The 15,744-nt window shown below is 40.0% G+C and overlaps 1 protein-coding gene across 1 annotated transcript in view; it reads right to left on the bottom strand.

The window, feature by feature from the left end:
* Positions 1-3,491: 3,491 nt before the first annotated feature.
* ARAP2 (ArfGAP with RhoGAP domain, ankyrin repeat and PH domain 2) overlaps positions 3,492-15,744 on the bottom strand; it is a 195,639-nt gene continuing 183,386 nt past the window's right edge. The window contains exons 31-32 of the mRNA XM_026648167.1: positions 12,263-12,394; positions 3,492-3,839 (exon numbers count right to left, since the gene is read on the bottom strand). Of these exons, the coding sequence (XP_026503952.1) occupies positions 3,492-3,839; positions 12,263-12,394 (480 nt within the window). The remainder of the gene's footprint in view (positions 3,840-12,262; positions 12,395-15,744) is intronic.

The following is a 15,744-nucleotide window of genomic DNA, read 5'->3' as shown; positions in this document are numbered from 1 at the left end:
CTCTAGGAATTATTTTGGGGAAGTTCTATGACCTGTGCTATATAGGTCAGACTAGATGATCACAGTGGTTCTTCCTGGCCTTAGAATCTATGAATATAAATGTGCATTTCCATAATAATTCCAGAGGGATTTATAAAGTAATTAAGATATGCAACACTAAGTATATTGAGAAAGCTGCTCTCCATATTACAACATACCTTCTGACATAGTCTTCATTTTCACTTCCTGGAAATGTAAGTTTGGTGATTATTCCTAGGAAAGAACAGCATCTAGCTAACTCTTCAGTGGCTCTTTTAATGGATGAGCTAAAAGTATAAAAAGACTATGGGGGGATATGATAGAGGTATATAAAATCATGAGTGATGTAGAGAAAGTAAATAAGGAAAAGTGATTTACTTGTTTCCATAATACAAAAACTAGGGGCCACCAAATGAAATTAATGGGCAGCAGGTTTAAAACAAATAAAATGAAGTAGTTCTTCACACAGTTCACAGTCAACTTGTGGAACTCCTTGCCTGAGGAGGCTGTGAAGGCTAGGACTATAACAGCATTTAAAAGAGAACTGGATAAATTCATGGAGGTTAAGTCCGTTAATGGATATTAGCCAGAAAGGGTAAGGAAGGGTGTCCCTAGCCTCTGTTTGTCAGAGGGTGGAGATGGATGGACTTGATCATTGCCTGTTGGGTTCACTCCCTCTGGGGCACCTGGCCAAATTGGCCACTGTCGGTAGACAGGATACTGGGCTAGATGGACTTTTGGTATGACCCAGTACGGCCATTCTTATGTTCCTATGTTCTCATTTTAAAAACTGCTCAGTAGAGCTTGAAAATGCACAGAGAACTGACATTGTGTGGATAAACAGTATTGATATTTATTGGCTTTTCTAACTAGGGAGGCTGGAGAAATCTAATATAATAAAGGACCTGAGATTTACTAATTCCTAAATTTTAATCCCAGCTCTGACACTGTTATGATTTGTGCAAACCACTTATTTTAGTTGTGCCTTTCTTTCCTCATCTGTGAGGTGGGGATAACTAATTACTACCATACAAAGGTACTGCAAGGATTAGTAGCAACGGTATGGAGATATGCGTAGAAATAATTGCTACAACAATTATCACTGGCTTGATGATTTTTTTTTCCTGAAGAGATTACACAACACAATTTAAAGAAAATATTTATTCTCTCGAAATTAGTTTCCTTCCCATTCCAGAATACATGACATACAAAACACAGCAGCCATTACGACACTATTACAGATGATACACATTTATTCTTCAGTTCTTAGACCAGTGTCAGTGCTTAGTGCAATACTGATTGAACATCAGGTAATAATTTGAATCGAAATCAGAGACTCACAGGTAATGAATTTTAAATGAATTTAATCACACTTCCATTTTATTACAGAAGTTGTGTTTAAGTTAAACAGTGCCACAGTTCAAACAATATGTATTACACATGTAGAAAACACTGAAAGATTATTTATACTTTAGGTGAAATATTTTCACTGATAATTCAGTAGCCATAAATTCAGATAGGTTAACCACAATTGAAAAGTAAACAATATTTAGTTTGAATTTTTTTCAAGTAAGCAACTTTTTTCTTTACATTTTTAGTACCCTTTGCAGCAACTGTGCCTCAGACAGACAGTATAAGCACTTTGCTGAAATATCCTCCTTCCCACAAAGATAGGCCCTGATTCAGGAAAACATTTAAGAATGTATTTCACATTCAGCACTCTCTTAAGTAAATGGGACTTAAGCCCATGCTACAAATTAAGACTAACAACATAATCAAAAGTGCACTGGGGAAAAAAAAATTACAAACTTGCTTTTAGATTTTACAGTTGATCAAACAGAATAAGTGCAAAGTGAATGACAGAGGAACCCTTGCTACTGCTACATTCCAGCAAACTATTAAAAACAAAACATTATAGAAACCCATTAAATCGTAGCTTTTCTGTCCTTCCTTTCAGAACATACAGATTACCAAGACACTTGTATTCAGATGGCAGCTTTCTCTTTCAGAATTAACTTCCTCCAGACTGATATGTTCAGTGCTAACCACCATGAGACGTAACTGTGACATCACAATGACAGTTATGACATCCATTCATATCAGAAAATAGGAAAAAGCTAATTACGGAGGACACTGCTTCTGTTCGCACAGAAATATGGCAACAGGGAAAAATCAGAAAATATGCTTGTTAATTAAATAAGGCCAATATTACACTTTATAAAGCTTGATGAAATATGGCAGCTTCCCTTCCCTCCTCAATATTAATGAATTTAGTGCTCCTGAAGGGTTCTAGATTGGTAGAGCCTGAAGCCTCTCGTTATCCTCAGAAGAGCTATAGCACAAATTGCAGCCTCAATCAATGTCTTGCTCCATCTTGATCTGGTGGGACCACCTCTAAGGGTGAAAGGATAATTTTGTCTCCATGCTCATTTCATTCCTGGCCATTCTGTGCAGGGCCGGCTCCAGGCACCAGCTTAAGAAGCAGGTGCTTGGGGCGGCCAAGGGAGAGGGGCGGCATGTGCGGCAATTTGGGGGCGGCAGGTCCCTCACTCCCTCTAGGAGCGAAGGACCTGCCGCCGAACTGCCGCAGCCGATCGCAGCTTTTTTTTTCTTCTCCAATTGCCGCCCCCGGTCGCGATTGCGATCGCGGTTTTTTTTTTTTTTTTTTTTGCTTGGGGCAGCAGAAATGCTGGAGCCGGCCCTGATTCTGTGACAGGATGAATTAGAGACAGTTTGATGGGTGGTTTTGTGATTGGGCCATCTGTTCATAAGGAAATTCATTTTGCATGTGATTACTGAATAGCTATCAGATAACAACTTTGTCACTAGCAAGCTAGTCACATCCAAAAGAGGGATCTAAAGATGAAAGTTCTGCCTCACATTCCTGATCGTATGAGCTAGCCAGTCCCCTGGATACACTTTCTTTAAATTAATTTCAACCTGTTTAGCAGAGAGAAGATCTTGCAAGATTTGTCATCAGATTAGATCATATGTTACTTATTCTTATATATTATTAGACAACCACAGTATGTATGTGCACTTTGGTCTCTTTTTACAAGAAGATTTCTCCTGTACTTAGAAAAGGGTTCTGGACATACAGAGCATAAGCAAACTGTACTTAACATTTAAACCGTCTTTTTTAATTGAAGTACTCTGGTTAGAACACTAACAAAGTCTGCATTCAAAATGATGGGTGAAATCCTGGCCCCACTGAAGTCAATGGCAAAACTCCCACTGGCTTCAAATTCCAGGATTTCATACCAGGAATTTTATACATGTAAAGGTCTCTGTTTAATCTTAAATTATATCATATTACCAGCACATACATAATTGTCATTTAAAAATCAGCAGCTGTATATAAACACATTTCACAGTCTCTACACTGTACAAACTGTACACGCACTTTAACAAACAAGCTATTTATTGCCTGGAATAATCAGGTTTTTTGACATCTGTCTCTTACAAATTCAGCTTTAGGTTTCTTCGTTGAGGGTTCTGTTTTTCTGCAGAACTGTATTTAGTTCCTGAATAACATTTGGTGGCAACTTATCAGATTCCAAATTAGATTTGTTTGTTTTGTTCTCATGTTTCTTCAGTGTCCTCGATTCTTTATAGGGACTTTGGTGTAAGTCAGCAATGTCAGCACCTGTGTCCTCAACACAGATCAAGCTTCGATGTTTTTTCACATGGTTTTTCATTTTCTCCTCCTTGCGCCCTAGGCATTGTGCCACGATATGTGCTCTTTCTTTTAAATTCTTTTTTTCTTCCGCAATGTCATTTTCATCTTGTTCACTGAATGTCAGCTTTCCAGCTTTAATATGCTGAATAAAGTCAAGAAATCAGAAACAGAATGGTTCAAATTAACACAATATTCAATAATATTGAGATTGTGAGTTTTGCTCATTACTTTACATAACGGCTTACAAGAAAAATCAATTTTGCTGAAGAGCTGGGGCAGCATAGCTAATAGTTCTGGCCACAGTAATGGCGTAGGAAGGCATGGCCAGGTCCGACTCAGCGTGCACACAGCCCCAAGGAGTGGAGCTGCCCCCCACTGTGCCAACCAGGGATTGAGCGCATGGCCAGGCACCATAGCAGCAGCACTCCCTCAGACTCAGCCCCTCCCCGCATCCTGACTAGACAGACCCCTCTTGGCACACAGCCCCTAGCTATCCCCATCTGCACCCTGAACTACACCGCTGCCTGCACACAGCCCCTAGTTACCCCCTGCCTGCACCCTGAGCTGGCTGAAAGGCTGAAAAGTGAAGATGAGATCAGATTGAGCCTCACTAACATATATCCCCAGCTGGAAAAACTGCAAGGAGAAGCAGGCACATCCATCCCATTAAGAAGACTCCTTGTCCGGAAGTTATTTTATATTTTATTACAAAATTTGATCCTTTTCTAATTAGTTGAGAATAGGATTGGGTCTTTACTTACACAGCAGAGAAACATTTTACACTAAAAAAACTGAACACAATATAATGTTCAAAGTTGGACAACCATTTTGTTTTAAAATGAAATAAGCATTTTTAACAAAATTGATAACATTGTTGTGTTGCTTATTGTTCAGTTTTATAGAAAATCGTGTTTTCCTGTTTGAACACCACACATTTTGCTCTCAACATTTTTTTTTAAAGCGCAGCTTTACTAAAACAGGTTGGTTTCAAAGATCTTCAATTATTTCGTTGAGTGCATATTGCTAGGGATTTCTAGCATTACAACTGTTTACATTAAAATGAAAAGTAAACATGTACATTGTTTATTACAGTGTCACAGTTTATATGTATGTAATAATTAAAATTAATAATTCTCCTCAAGAGGTGTTAATAATGGACCACAGAGCCTATTGCAGTTACACAGATGGGCTTCAGGCAAAAAATTTGGGAACCCCTGGCATAGGGGATTTGAACATGCCACTGTCAACAGTACACAACTTGTTTGTCTGGTTGGTGCAGTCAAGTGGAGAGCAAGAATAGGTTAGTTGCTCTTGAAAAATGTATTCCAGTTCCCTAACTGGGCAAAAGGGAGGGAAAAGGAACAAAATACATATAAGTGAAGTGAGCTCCCATCTCCAGCATTCTTTATCTACTGAAGTAGTCTCTACTCAACTTCTTAAATTTCAGCGGAATCAACATTCACACAATATTTAAAAGAATATTATTTTGTCATTGCATTTGGGCAAAATAAACCAATGACATTTTAAAATAGATTTTTTTCCTAAGAAAGAACTGAGAGTTAAGGTTACTGATAGTGTAGTTCTCATTCATTAAGAGTGAAATTCACCCAGGAGCAACTGAGCTGTGGATGCTAGTGGAACTTTGGTGTTCTGATACCTGGGGGAAGGTCAGCCTTAGAATGACCAAGCATGGGGACTTCATACCCCTGCACGTGCTAAAACTGGCTTATATACATGGGCCAGATCTTTTTCTGGTGTAAGCTGTCATATCTCCACTGACTTCTACAGTGCTACGGCAATTTACACCAGCTAAGGATCTACCCTTGGCTCTCTGTAGGCCAGCACAGAAATAAGGAGTGATAGCACGGTTATTGGCTGTAATGTGTTTTCGTGTTGACAGTGGCCAAGAATCACTACACAAGTGTGCAAGGGAGTTCAGAAGCTGCCCCAAAACCTCAGTGTTGCAGTAGTTCTATCCTGTCTAATAGCTATGGACGTTCTCATTTTCCATGTATATTAAGAATATAAAGTCTGAACAGTAATTCTGCAAACCTCTACAAACAAAATAGAATTCAATTAATAAGTATGATGACCCTGAATAAGAAAATCTTCATAAATACATATAAAATAAGGTTTAGGTGTATTCCCTGGGGCTCTTTAAATAAGGGGTTCGATTTTGATCAGAAGATGCAGTAACATGGCTGGAGGGCTTTCTAAATGTCAGTAAGCCATGGTATTAAATTACTGCCCTGAAATTCAATCTGGAAGAATGCACTTTATTTACAACCCCTAGTAAAACCATGTTTCAATTTTGCATCTTCTAAGAAGCAAAATAGTGATTACATTTCTTAAAACCCAATATAGCTCCTTGCTAAATTGGGTACAGTGAGCTCCCTTTTTCCTGACGTTCTCTCCCAAAGTTGCTCTTACATGAAATTGGAAAAGGCCTAAAACAATAATCACTTTTGAAAAGCTTCTTCTCTTTTGAAATAAACTAGCAGATCAATAGATATTCCTTCTACTTAAAGTGGGGCATACCACTCACACAGAGAACTTTTTCAGTGGCACTGGTATAGGCTCAGCACATGGATGATTTATAATTTGCACGTTGTATAAAACCCATGAAATTGATGAAACCAGCTGTACAAAGTAAAGCACGACATAAGACTATACAGAAGATACAGAGCTAAGCGATTTCCCATACTAGTAATGTGTGTCAAACACTAGTGTAAGATGACCTGTGATCAGAATTACCATATTGTTCTCCCAATGATTTCCATATCAAAATGTAACTGTTTTACAATAAAATGATATTTTCCCCTAACTGCCAGCTCTGCAAAAACAATATGGGTATAATTACGATAATCTGGAAGTCGAACTTTTTCCTTCTGCATATCATCAGTAACAAAGATTGGTCAGACTAAATTATGTCCTCAGTTACATCTGTGCAATACTATTTCTGTCAATGGGATTGCAGAGGTATACCTTTCAATTTAGTAATAATTCTGATGATGATGCACAAGAATGGACAAATCTATCTTACATTCTCTCTTTTACCTTTGTTGGCTTTTCAAAGCTAACAAGACAAAAAAAAAAAAAAACCAAAAACAAAAAACACCACCTTACTTTAATCAGCCAAATAAGTAGACACAATTCAAAATACATACAGAGAGCAGATCCTTTGAGGAAGGTGGTACAATTTTTTACCATTTATGTGATACCGAGTACACTAAATATTAAGAGTGAAATTCTGGCTCTGCTGAAGTTGATGGGAGTTTTGCTATCAACTAAAATGGAGACAGGATTTTCACCTATTTTTTCCCTTTCGTACCCACAGCACTCATTGCTGACACAGCTGTCCAGATCCTGTTCTGATGCTGATATCATAGCTATTTTGCAACAGTGCTGGAACATGAATCTGGTTATTAGTTGCTTAATTACTCTAAGTGGGTATATTTTGATTTTAGTTATTTGATGAAGTGTAATAAACTTTTAAAAACATTATTATAAGTTAGTGCTTTCAGCACATACTGCTAAAGATGTTGAACATTGGTTATTTCTAGTTACCCATTACCTTTCACATTTTTAATTTAAACTTAACTAAATGTTTTTCAAACATTTATATTTTGTGCTACATATTTTATTTGTCCATGTACAGCAAAATTCCTTCAAATACAAATCAGTGCAGAAAATTATGTACTGCAGTTTGTTTGATATTCATTTCCCTAATATAGCCTCCTTTTTATTTTTTTGATTGGTCTATGGGTCTCTTAGCAAATCACCTTTCTGCTACCTTTATACTACTATTAAATTAATTTCTTTTTTCAAGTACTTCTGTCAAGGCTGTATCCCCACTTTGAACTTTAGGGTACAAATGTAGGGGCCTGCATGAAAACTTCTAAGCTTATCTACCAGCTTAGCTCTGGTCCGCTGCCACCATCTCAAGAATTCCCTCCCTGGGAAGCCTTGAGAAACCTTTCACCAATTCCCTGGTGAACACAGATCCAAACCCCCTTGGATCTTAAAACAAGGAGAAATCAATCTGGTTCTTAAAAAAGAAGGCTTTTAATTAAAGAAAAAGGTAAAAATCATCTCTGTAAAATCAGTATGGAAAATAACTTTACAGGGTAATCAAACTTAAAGAGCTCAGAGGACCCCCTTCTGTCTTAGGTTCAAAGTACAGCAAACAAAGATAAACACTCTGGTAAAAGGTACATTTACAAGTTGAGAAAACAAAGTAAATCTAAGACGCCTTGCCTGGCTTTTTACTTACAAGTTTGAAATAGGAGAGACTTGTTTAGAAAGATGGGGAGAACCTGGATTGATGTCTGGTCCCTCTCAGTCCCAAGAGCAAACCACCCCTTAAAACAAAGAGCACACACAAAAGCCTTCCCCCCCCCCCAAGATTTGAAAGTATCTTGTCCCCTTATTGGTCCTTCGGGTCAGGTGTCAGCCAGGTTACCCGAGCTTCTTAACCCTTTACAGGTAAAAGGATTTGGAGTCTCTGGCCAGGAGGGATTCCATAGCACTGTACACAGGAGAGCTGCCACCCTTCCCTTTATAGTTATGACAACTTCAGTATCAGGAAGCCTGCCAAACTATCAGTGGGGCCACTGGACAATCAAGGTACTAAAGGAGAACTCAAGGAAGACCAGGCTGCTGCAGAAAAGCTAGATGAATTCTTTACATAAGTCTTCACTACAAAGGACATGAGGGATATTTTTACCCCGAGCCATTCTTTTCAGGTGACAAATCTGAGGAACTGTCCCAGACTGAAGTGTCAATAGAGGAGGTTTTTGAACAAATAGATAAATTAAAACAGTAATAAGTCACCAGGACTAGATGGCATTCACTCAAGAAGTTCTGAAGGAACTTAGACACGAAACTATAGAACTACTAACTGGGTTATCTAACCTATCATTTAAATCAACCTCTGTACCAGATGACGAGGATAGCTAATGTAAAGTCAATTTTTTTTAAAAGGCTCCAGAGGTGATCCTGGCAATCACAGGTCTGTAAGTCTAACTTCAGTATCAGGCAAATTGGTTGAAACTATAGTAAAGAACAGAATTATCAGACACATAGATGAACACAATATGTTGGGGAGGAGTCAACATGGCTTTTGTGAAGGGAAATCATGCCTCACCAATCTGTTAGAATTCTTTGAGGGTCTCAACAAGCATGTGAATATAGCATACTTGGACCTTTAGAAAGCCTTTGACAAGATCCTACACCAAAGGCTCAAAGTAAGCAGCCATGGGATAAGAGGCAAAATTCTCTCATGGTTCACTAACTGGTTAAAAGATAGAAAACAAAGGATAGGAATGGTCAATTTTCAGAATGGAAAAAAAAAAGAAGAGGTAAAGAGCAGGGTGCCTCAACAATTTGTACTATTGAGCATATTCATAAATGATCTAGAAAGGAGGCAAACAATGAGGTGGGAAAGTTTGTAGTTATTCTTTATACAGATCTGAGGCCATGATCATCATGGGTTTAACAATCTATTGTATCAAAAGGAATGAAAATGCATGCCACCACTGAAATGGTTACCTCCATAAGTTTGGAATCAAATCCTCTGTTGGTTAAACTGAAATGTTATTTTTCCTCCTTCTCTTTTTGAACCATCTCAATTACATACTTCTTCAGGACAAGACTAATTTGGATTCCAACAATATATGCAAAAAATGCTAGTTTACACTTTCCAATGCTTAGTTTTGTTCTAATTTTCTTAAGGTATTCAAACAGGACCTGTGCAGATCTATTTTTATAAATCAAGTTCGATTCTTTTTTATGGCAGAGTTTCACAACACTATGAGCACTAATTGCAAACCTTTTTCTGACATGACTGTCACATGTTTGGCATGACATAATGGAGTTCTTGCCAACAGGGGACAACAAAATCAAGGCGGCCCTGGTAATGTTTAGATTCAAAATTATGCAGTTCAAGAAAGATAGGTAAAATCTTTACTTCCAAGAAATGCTCAATCTGAAGCTAGCTTAAAGATAATATAATAAACATTACATTGCACTTGTAACATCAAGCAAAAAGAAAGTATGAAAACAAGATTATGGGGTACCTTCAAATTGCATGATAAGTTTCTCTTTTTTACAGGAAAAATATTTTAAATGGTAGGAGTAAGAGGGGTTATTGAATAACTGTAAAACAAGGTACATTTAAAGGTCTTTGAATGAGGAAAGGAGGCTGAATAATTAAAAAAAAGAGTTAACAGAACTCAGTGGCCATTTAGGAAGCAATATCACAACTGCTTAGGGTTAGCATCCGTCCTTATTTCCCCGGACATGTCTGGCTTTTGCGTCTCTAAATAGCCATCCGGGAGGAATTGGTAACAAGGTTAAAATGTCTGGGGTTTTTTTCTCCCTCGCCTCCCTCCCTCCCTTCCATGCAGAGTGCGGCTGCTGATTGGGCGGCTGGGCCGATTGAGCCGCTCCCATTGGCCTCCAGCAGCCAGAGCCCTCCCCTGCTCCCCCCTCCCTCTGTCTGCAGCCCTGTGTAACACACAAACCGACCCACCAGGCAGCGTGTCTTGCCTACACGTGGAGCCAGAATGGTAAGGGGAGTCCAGGGGGGGCAGTCAGGGAGCGGGGGAGTGTTGGATGGGTCCCCGGCCTCCACCTGCCACCCCCCCTCTGCGCGTCCCCCTCCCGTGGGCCCCCCCTCCCTGCCTGCCTCTCCCTTGCCTGCTTGTACTGCCAGAGCCAGCAGCAACTGCTGTCTGCTGCCCCCGGGTCCTAACGTCCCCCATCCACTAATGGGAAGACAGTCTGCCCTTACCCTGCCCTTCCACCCTAGCCCTGAGCCTCTCCAATGCCCCAAACCCCTCAGCCCCAGCCCTCATCCCCCCACACCCTAATCCTCTGCCCCAGCCAGAGCCCTCATCCCCCCACACCCTAATCCTCTGCTCCATCCCTGAGCCTCCTCCTGCATCATGAATCCCTCATCGTCAGACCCACAGCCCTCACCCCTGCATCCTCTCTTATCCCCAAACTCCCACCCAAACCCCCTCCCCCCTTCCCACACTCCCTCCTGCCCTCAAACTCCCTCCCAAAGCCTGCACCCCCTCCCTTTGCACCGCCTCCCACCCCCAAACTCCATCCCAGAGCCTGCACCCCTCACCCCCTCCTGCACACCCACCCCCTGCCCCAGCCCGGAGCCTGCACCCAGCACCCAAACTCTCTCTCCTAGCCTGCACCCTGCACCCCACCTGCACCCTAATCCCCAGCCCAGGACCTGCACCCCAGACCTCCTCCCCCCACCCAACCCCCCTCCCAGAGCCTTAGGCAGGTGTGGGGGGGGTTGTTTCTGGGCACCACCAAAATTTCTACAACCCTGCCACCCATGTGAGTGGATAAGGGTCGGGGCAGTCAGGGGACAGGTAGGGTCCTAGGGGGGCAGTTAGGGTGGGGGTTCTCAGCAGGGGGCAGTCAGGGGTCAAGAAGCAGGGGGGGTTGGGGTTCTGAGGGGTGCAGTCAAGGGGCGGGAAGTGGGAGGGAGTGGATGGGGGTGGGGCAGGGCTAGGGCGGGGCTCCCCCCCCCAGCGTCCTCTTTTTTGATTGTGGAAATATGGTAACCCTACAACTGCTTGAAGAGACTGACTAACTGTATCACACATGCATCTGCTTCAGGAAAGCAGCACTGTCTAGTGGATAAAGCATTAAACTCTGACTTTGGAGACCTGGGGTCTATTCTCAGCTCTATCAGTGGGTTGCCTTGAACAAGTCACTTCACCTCGCAATGCTTCAGTTTCCTGATCTGTAAAACGGGGAAAAGGATGGTTATCCCCTTTGTTAAGCACTTTGAGGCCTACTGATGAAAAACATAGTTGTTATTACTATTATGTAGGGTCAATGATAGCAACTGTTCTGTTCCCACACTCAAAATGTTCCCCATTCCAATGTGCATGCAGGAGCACCTCAGTGCTCCTTTTTGGGGTGCTAATGGTTCATCTGATAAGTCACTTATGTTAGGACTGAGAAACACCATTCATCCCAGAAGTCTCATGGCACTTGAGTAAGTGCAAACGCCATTGCTCCAGACTTATTATTCTTTAAGCCTAATAATGCTATAATTGAAATGTACAGCAGTCAGTTCCATCTTAACTTAATTTGCAAATGGAGCTCGTTGCTACTAATACTGTAGGATAGCTACCTAAAAGTTCAAATCTGCTTTGGAGATCGGAAAAGATATGGTACAATATACACACAAAGCTATATCATCAAGGACTTTATTTTAAAAAACACCCTTATTAATGTCTAGTAACATTCATGGTAAAAATCCCATTTAATTCAAATGGGTGGCTCTTACTAAAAAAACCCCAGTGTTACTTTACCAACTTGCCACAGGGCTAGCTCATTATGCATTTAATTACATTGTCCTAACTATTCCTTTAATGGCAGAACAATACAAAGGACACTAATATTAGAAGCATCTACATCTCACATTTATCCAACTCCAGAGAGATAATTGCTCCTCGACTATATAAAAAGGACAACAAAATATAGCATTGTAATTGTAATTGGTAACACCAATGTTAACCACCAGCTTACCTCTGCATTTCCTCTGGTTTTAGAAGTATTTTTCTCCTGCTGAATGGGAATTAAAGGTAAGCCTCCAATCTTTGGATTTTTAGTTATAGACTGTTTCCTTGCTTTTCCAGCTGGTGGCCATATATCACTGTGCTGTAGAAACAAAATTCCTTATTCTTTGCATGCAATTTTATTATGATATATACACTGCTTTTTACATACAAAATTTTCTTAGTAAGACTATATACTATGCTCTATCATCGCTCCACATAAAACTGACTTTTTTTTAAGATAACAGGAGTGTGTTTTTTATAATTATGTTGATGCTTCTACAAATGCATCAGAAGTATTGCTGGAGGACTGCAAGATGCTAAGTGAATACAGCTTTAAGGTCTCAGTACACTGTCTATGTTCCAGAGATGTTCCTCCACACTATATATCAAAACATATCTATTGGCAATAGAACAAAAATCAATATTTAGGAAAACAAATGTATCTACACCTCTGCCTCGATATAACGCTGTCCTCGGGAGCCAAAAAATCTTACTGCGTTATAGGTGAAATCACGTTATATTGAACTTGCTTTGATTCACCGGAGTGCGCAGCTCCGCCCCCCTGGAGCACTGCTTTACCGCGTTATATCCGAATTTGTGTTATATCGAGGTAGTGGTGTATTTGTTTTTTAGATCCAAAATTCTACATAAATTGTATATATAAATACAATTATCTGACCAATATGAAAATAAATGTTTAAACATAAGGGAACATTTATACTGTTCATTTATTACTGTAAGTTAGTTATCATAACAGTTATGGTTCAGACTTCCAAGGAAGTTCAGGGGATTTAGTCATACATCTTCCCCCCATCCCAAAGGGTTAAATGTACTGAGTAGAAAATCTTTAAAAATCTTAACCTACAACATGTAATCTCCTCATGGTTGAAACATAAAAAGAGCTAGACAGCAAGTAGAACACACCACTTCTTTGGGTGAAAGGATAAATTACATTTTAGTGTAAAGAATTATGGGTGGGATTCACTAGGGAGACTTAGGCATTGCAACCCTCACCTGGTTTCAGACCTCTCCTGATGAAGCTTTTCCACTGCGTAGAAATAATTATTGAGGCAGGAGGACTTGAGTCTCTCACCTCCGAGGTGTGTACCCTAACAATTGGGCTATAGAGTTGCACTAATTTTCTTGGTGCCCAATGAATATTTAATTATTTAAACAAAGTGAGACAGCTTTAATGAAAGAGATTGAGGGAGACCCACCCCAACATGGCCAATAGCTCAGCGGTTAGTGACCAAGCCCAGGAGGTGGGAAACCCCATTTCAAATCCCTGCTCCAAATCAGCCCAACAGAGATTTCAATCCAGGTCTCCCACATCCTGAGTGCTCTAAGCATTGGGCGAACGGACACACCACCTCTTCCTCCTGCTTTGTGTGGGTTTAGGCATACTTTGTGCATGTCTACTGGAACGGGCCCCAAAAGCAAGACAGGTGTGGGGAGAAATGCCTATTTTGTGAATTGCTGAGAGTTAGGCACTGGGCAGTGGCAGGAGTTAGATCACTGTGTGCATGCCCAACCAGTGAATTTAAGGTGGTCAGGTGGAGCCTGAATGTGAGACTTCCGTGCTTAAGTCTCCTTTGTGAATCCCACCCTGAGTGTCTGTAACAGTTTTAATTGAATGGTAAATAATAAATTATTAATATTTGCAACTCATTAGGCAAAATTAAAATGTACTTATTCACAGTTCTGGCTCATCTAGGTGGCTCTTGTCAACCGAAATATATCACAATCTGTTTGTCTTTTCAGAAAAGAACATATAATATATCAAGTCCATTTTGTAAATATTATTCAAGAGCGAAGAGTCTGTAGATTGGTCTTGCAAAGCACAAAGTGACAGGGATAAGAGAAAGAGTATGTGTATGCTGCCATTAGTACATGGCATCTAAATTCAGGGGGGCAAGATATGTTTATCACTCAGGCTTATAACTTGGAGATCATCTTCGACTCTTCCTTCTTGACATGCACAAATCTTGCAGCTTCTTCCTTCACAGCATATTATAACTAAAGCACTGTAACCATTCCTCAGTTATGCCATTAGTCCCTGATGGATTCAATGAGGAGGAAGGCCTCTGGGAAGGTTGAGCTCAGAGAAACAGGCAGTGTTTGCATTGCATTTATCCGAGAATGACTGCTGTCATGATGGATGTAGAATGTTGTTTCAAAGCAACTGAAGAGAGAATATTTGGTGCTCAACTTACAGTGATTTCTGAAATTCTCCATGAAATATACTGCAAGAATTCTGTATGTATTTATTTAGTTTAAAAGGGTCACAGACTCAACTGGCTTTCATAAAGAGGTCTGTGGAGAAGAACCCTTAAACCACTCTAAATAACAAAATTTTCTTTCTAAGCAAAGAAACAAGGCTCCCTTAATTGAAGTATTAAGCAGAAGAATTACTGCCCATGTACTTGAAGGTATATCTTCACCTGGGTGCTAATTTTGGCTTTACTTGTCAGCTGCATGATGTGCTCAGAGGAATACATGCACACAGATATTAGAATTGGAAAAGATCTTTTTTGCTCATCTTCCCATCAATACCATGTTTCCTAGATAGCAGTGTTAAGTGCTTTTTGTCCAGACTAGTTTTATTAAATTCAAGACTGGGCTTGAACCATATCCCTTGGGATGACCATAAACAAGACAATGATCCTATTTTAGGCATTTTTTTTTTTTTTACAGTTTACCAATCAAAATACAAAATTAATAATCTCCATACTAACCCAACTTTCTCTAATTGAAGCCAGAGAACTAGAATAATTAGGTTATACAAACGCCCCCCAGGTTACGCAAATCCGACTTACGCAAATCCGCACTTACGGAAAAAGTTCTGTAAGCTAGAATTTTTTTTTTGGCGTAATGGTCGGGTATATGTTTCCGACTTACGCAAAATTCGAGTTACGCAAGGTGTTCTGGAACGGAACGCTTGCATACGTTGGGGAGCATCTGTAGTGAGATAAAATTTACAACACTATGGTACCTACCTCATCAGAGGAGGGAAAAAGAAAAGGATTAATACGTAATATCTTCCCTGAATACTACACTGTTCAGCTAAACACAAAAAGTTTCTATGGAGTAAAAGAAAATGGGTCTCCATCACCAAGTTAGGCTTCTTCCACTTCTAACGGCAAAGACTCTACCTTTGGATAATTTAATGCAAAATCTTGACACATATATGCTTTCTTTACATTCACCTTGAAGTTCAAATCTAGATTCATCACATCATTCAAACAAACGAAACCTACTGTCTAAAATTCTATCCACAGAAATGTGTTCAGATACCATGCCAATGCGTCTTCCATAAGAACAGAAAGCATAATAATTTTAAACATGGTCATCATTGAAATGCTGATTCAGGATAACAAATCCAGCTTACATACTTACAATGTTTTTTCTAATCTATAGTGGTGATGAGGATTAACTTCATACCAGAGACAA

This window comes from Terrapene carolina, unplaced genomic scaffold, assembly GCF_002925995.2.
Source record: "Terrapene carolina triunguis isolate 2854851 unplaced genomic scaffold, T_m_triunguis-2.0 Scaffold66, whole genome shotgun sequence".
In the NCBI taxonomy this organism is placed as follows: Eukaryota; Metazoa; Chordata; order Testudines; family Emydidae; genus Terrapene; species Terrapene triunguis.
The sequence above is the reverse complement of the archived record's forward strand: the minus strand, read 5'-3'. Positions and strand labels throughout refer to the sequence as shown.